The sequence below is a fragment of the Pelobates fuscus genome, chromosome 4 (assembly GCF_036172605.1).
Source record: "Pelobates fuscus isolate aPelFus1 chromosome 4, aPelFus1.pri, whole genome shotgun sequence".
In the NCBI taxonomy this organism is placed as follows: domain Eukaryota; kingdom Metazoa; phylum Chordata; class Amphibia; order Anura; family Pelobatidae; genus Pelobates; species Pelobates fuscus.
Genome location: NC_086320.1, coordinates 263,954,517 through 263,959,808, shown reverse-complemented (window position 1 = coordinate 263,959,808; position 5,292 = coordinate 263,954,517). Strand labels below are relative to the sequence as shown.

General features: G+C 43.0%; 1 protein-coding gene across 1 annotated transcript; it reads right to left on the bottom strand.

Annotated features, from left to right (window-relative positions):
* Nucleotides 1-1,438: 1,438 nt before the first annotated feature.
* LOC134609428 (symplekin-like) lies at nucleotides 1,439-3,889 on the bottom strand. Its single transcript, XM_063453106.1, has one exon. It carries the CDS (start codon nucleotides 3,887-3,889, stop codon nucleotides 1,439-1,441), a length of 2,451 nt encoding a protein of 816 aa, XP_063309176.1.
* Between the last annotated feature and the right edge of the window lie 1,403 nt (nucleotides 3,890-5,292).

The following is a 5,292-nucleotide window of genomic DNA, read 5'->3' as shown; positions in this document are numbered from 1 at the left end:
CGACCCTTTAGTGTTAAAACCACCATCTAGCCCCTTGGGCCCCTCATGCCTCCATAAATATAGCAAAATCTTACTGTATTCAAGCCTGAAGCTGTAACTCTGCATGTTGTTTGCCTCAGAAAAACAAGCAGTCTGCTGACATCATCAGAAGTAGTAGCCTGATCCAATCACAATGCTTCCCCATAGGATTGGCTGAGACTGACAAAGAGGCAGAGCCAGCATGATTCAAACACAGCCCTGGCCAAACAGCATCTCCTCATAGGGATGAATTGAATCAATGAATCTCTATGAGGAAAGTTCAGTGTCTGCATGCAGAGGGAGGAAATACTGAATGTTTGGATGCATTTCAGGCACCCATGACCCAGGAAGGATATCTAACAGCTCTGAGGAATTGCCAGTGAAGTTATCACTAGGCTGTAATGTAAACACTGCATTTTCTCTGAAAAGACAATGTTTACAGCAAAAGGCCTGAAGGTAATGATTCTATTCACCAGAACAAATTCAATAAGCTGTCGCTGTTTTGGTGACTATAGTGTCCCTTTAAAATTATTTAAAGTTGGGGTGCCTTGAGAACTTTGTTGAGCAATTGCATTAGACCAGAGATAACTTTTGGCACTCCACATGTTTTGGACTAAATCTCCCTTACAGGACAACTATAGGCATCCAGACCACTTCAGCTCAATGAAGTGGTCTGGGTGCCAGGCCCCCTAGTTTTAACCCTGAAGCTGAAAACATAGAAGTTTCAGAGACACTGCAGGGTTAATCTAGCTTCTAGTGGCTGTCTCCCCGACAGCCACTAGAGGCCGCTTCTGCAATTTACAGCCACTAGAGGCCGCTTCCGCAATTTACACTGAGTAAATTGCATTTGACACTGGACGTCCTTATGGAGTCCAGCGTCAAAACAGATCCCCATAGGAAAGAATTGAGTAATGCTTTCCTATGGGTGGGTTTGAATGTGCGCACCTCTGGTCGCGCATGCGGCTCCACTCGGGAGCTGACGTCAGCAGGGGAGGATAGGTCACCAGCGCTGGATTAAGGTTAGTGGCTGAAGGGGTTTTAACCCCTTCAGCACCGAGGGAGGGGGGCACTCCAAGAGCCTATAGTGACAGAAAAACAGGTTTGTTTCCTGGCACTATAGGATCCCTTTAATGCTTTGTCAGCATTTTGGCTGTAAGAACATGATTGGAGAGGTAGTACACAACATCAGGAGTGCCAAAAGTTGTCTACCTCTGCATTAGACTATACTGATTATTTCATCATTAAATGCAACATGCAAAATTCAATATAAAGACATTCTGTGACATTTCAATAAGAAATCACATCGATATTGTTTTTTCTATAATAATACAATCACTTAAATATATCACCATAACAGTCAATCGGAGATTTTATTGAGAACATACAATAGACTTGGAGGCTCTTCAAACTTCTTTTATTGCTAATCCTCTGCTATGGGCTCATCAGGTGGAGAAGACTCTGTTGTTTCAGTAGTGTAGTTCAATGAATTTTCTTGAGATTTTTCATCCCCATAGGCTATCACTGGCTCACCCTTTTCTGCATCTATAAGAAGAGAAGGCATTCCCACTTCTGCTATCTCCTCTTGCTTTTCTTTAATATTTTGCCTCTTTTGTTCTTCCAAACGTGGTCTCTTGAAGCATTTTTTGTGAACCGAGCAATGGGAAATTATATCATGAGAGAGAGCTTTCTGCTTCTCTGATTCTCTTTTGGACTCAGCATTAAGAATAGCCCTGATGGAGTGAGGAACATGAGCCAACTGATGTAGGCTGGAAGCCCTGACACGAGCTAAAAAGGGTGCTCGAATATCTGGACAAGTTTGTAGGATAGAGAGAAGTTGTGGAGGTGGGAGCTGCATGATGATCCACAGGGACTGTGGATTTGTTTTCTGGCAGCATTGAATGAATCCTTCCCACACTTTGGGGTACTTCCAAACCTGCCTGTAGATGAGATGAGTCAATATACTCATGATAAAGCTTGCTAGTTCAGGGTATATCTCTAAGGCCTGGATGACTGTTCTCATAAGGAGCACAGGGATAGGTGTAGTGTTTGTCAGCTGTTGAAGTACCCCAGCTAGGACTTTGGGAGTGTACACTGAACTAGCCATGAAGCATATGTTAATAGCCTTAATGACACGTTTGATGCTACATTTTCTGGTGTCGATATCATGAAGAGCAATGATGAGATCTCTAGGGGTGAAAGAAGGCAATGCAGAATGAAAATCTCCATGTGAAAATCCTAACAGTCGGTTAAACACATCTTTCACTACAAAGGATTTTAGTTCAATGAGTTTGGGTAAAGCCTGAATTACTTCTCTCCTACTCATCTCATTCAGCACAGGGATCAGGAAACGGACATCTGGAACACGCTTCTGATATAAAGCACGGACACATTTCACTAGTTCAGGAGATGGAGGTGCATTGTCAGTCAGGATATACAAGCAACGAATAACCAGAGTCTCAGCCCCATAAGGGCAGTTTTCTATCAACAATAAAAACTCTGGGGAGTTCATCCCAATGCATTTTATTGGGGTATCAATGACCCTGCGCAAAATACTCTTGCTGACAGCAGTGGCTTCAGCATAAACAGATGCCAGCTCATGTATAAGTCTGTGGTTCTGTGGGAGTATGGCCAAATAAACATATAAACACTGTTTAACAGTGTCTTCTGTCCAGGGGACTGCAACCTCTGTATCTTTATCTGCCCTGAAGAGTACTGAAGGGGTGTTAGGATGGACAAGGAGTTGCAAGTAGTTTAGGGCAAATATCTCTATATACTCTTGGAGAGTTTGCTTCTCATACAAATATTTAATGAAGCGAATAGCCTGTTGGCGGACATTATCTTTTTCATGTAAACTCAAGTCCAAAAGGAGATGGAGATATTGGAAGCGATGGGCTGGCCGAGTCATGATTAGCTCTCTCAAAGTGGCCATTCCTAGATAGCTATGGCCTTCGCCTTCACAGTAATTCCTAATTACTTCAAGTGCAGAATCTGTAAGCATAGGAGCTCCAAGGACAACTTTACTGAAGATCCCATCACTCGGGTCAGGTCTATCTTGGAGGCCAGTCAACATTGCAATTAGACACTCCTGGTATCCCTGATCATCCCCATCAGAAAGGTACTTACAGTACTCCTGGTACAGCCAAGCCACCGCCAGCTCCAGCTGCCCATGTGTGTCACTTAGAAAATGGCGCAAAACCTCCAGCTTCATAGCAGTATCTAGCTGGCTCACCAAGCGAGCAAGGATCTTAACTCGCATTTTTGATAAGCCACTACTACTAATGGTGTTCTCTGCCTGGAGTATTCGCTTCACAGCTTCATGTTTAAAACTCAATATCTGAGAGTCCGTTAGCTGTGCACACATTTTCTTTATTATGAAGAAATTCCTACTGCCTCTAGCACCAGTATGTCTGTTCTGTGTTCCTTGTGGCAAAATAGGCAGTGGTTGTTTCTTAGCTTGAGGGGCGTCTGGTTCACTTATTTTAGAAGCTGCACTTTGGGAAGAGAGCACACACATGGCTTGAGCCTCAGCCTTGTTACTCTCTTCCTTTACTATGCCCACTGGAGCCTTTTCATCATGCTCAGTATCAGGTGTAATCAGTGCTGCTGTGACCTGCTTACACCTGTGTTGACCAGGGTGATCTCCCTGTGTATCAGGGCCTGTACCCCTCACTGGCCCACAGGCAGCTTGGACTGAGTCTGGCATGGTGCCTGCTAGAGCCACCATACTGCATGGCACCAAGCTGGGGACACTCTCTGGGGTTTGAAGCAGATGCAGGACCTCTGACTCGATATTTGTCGATAACTGGCTTGAATCAGGAGATAGACATTCAGGGCCTGGTGCTTCATTACTCCTGTCTTCAGACGCGGCCATGACTCTCTTCCACCACTCTCCTCCAGAGCAGACAGGGCAGGATGCAGTAACTGTAGCGGCTGTGTATGTTTAAACTGTTTACAACGTAACCTCCAGGCGACACGTGGGCACGCAATAGAGGAAACCGCGCGACTAATTCGTTTACTTCCGGTACATTGTAACTGGAGGCACTGAAACAAAGCTCCGCGGGGGCCATCTTAGAGGTGGCAGAAACCGCGCTCCGTCACATCGGCCATATTGGAGGCGGCAGAAGCCGCGCTCCGCCATATCGGCCATCTTGGAGGTGGCAGAAACCGCGCTCCGCAGAGCCCTTCTTAGAGGTGCCTGAAGCATTGACATCTAAGGTAAAGAGAGACTGCACTGCCGGGACAGTAAGTATAGAGTATAGTGTAGCCGTTACTCTACATCTGGGATCTCTAGGCTACACGTTCTCTCAATAAAGTGTATATAGCTGTACATATAGTTGTCGGGTATTGTTGGTGCAGTTTAGCTCAGTGGGAAATAGCTGCAAAAGGTTTTTACCTACCATGAGGCAGCTGCACCTTGATAACATGAGAAGTCAAAATCCATTCCTTATATCTATTTATGTATAGCATTTTGTATCGAGCAGGTAGGTGTTCATTGTAAGAGCTCAGTTCCAAACAAAACAAATAAACTTTATAGTGCTCTTCATTCTCCAGTAAAAAAACAAGTCATAACGTTGACTGAAACGCCTAGTATGATGGGAATGCCAGCTTCATTACTTTGTGGGCGCCTGTTTTGTCAAAATCCAATTTTTATTATGGAATCCTGTGTTCTTGGAATATTATTTGTTTACTCTGCACCCTACCCCACGTACTAGTTTTTGTGTGCATACATCATTGTATTATCTATCAAATTGTTAATCAACCTTTTCTATATTAGTCACTTTTTTTTCACCAACATTTTCTGTAATGCGCCAAAGTAATTTGTCTTTCTGCCATGTTTAACTTCTATTTCAGGTTTTCTTTTCCCCTTGATGATTTTACATTGATTATATTCACAAAGTAAGACAAATTGTTAATATTAAAAAAAAAAAAAAAACCCACACATTCTCAATTTGAAGGATTTTATATTCTTTAAAAGCATACTCCCGTCATACTTTGGGCACCAACATAAGGGCATTTCATTAATATTGGCCTCATAACATGCTATTTTTTTTTCTCAAATCATTAGTTTTGCATTAAAAACAAAAATAGGTCCCTGTACTTTTTAGCTACACTCCAACCTTTTACAAAGCAGTTTTAACTTCCTTATAAGATATATTTTTTGTACATACTCATGAGCTGAGCTGCTTTCATCATTTTGCCCCACAGTCAATAATTTTCCCCCAGACTTTTTGTACTGTTTTTCCTTAGCATAGCTTTGAAATACATTTCTTTTTT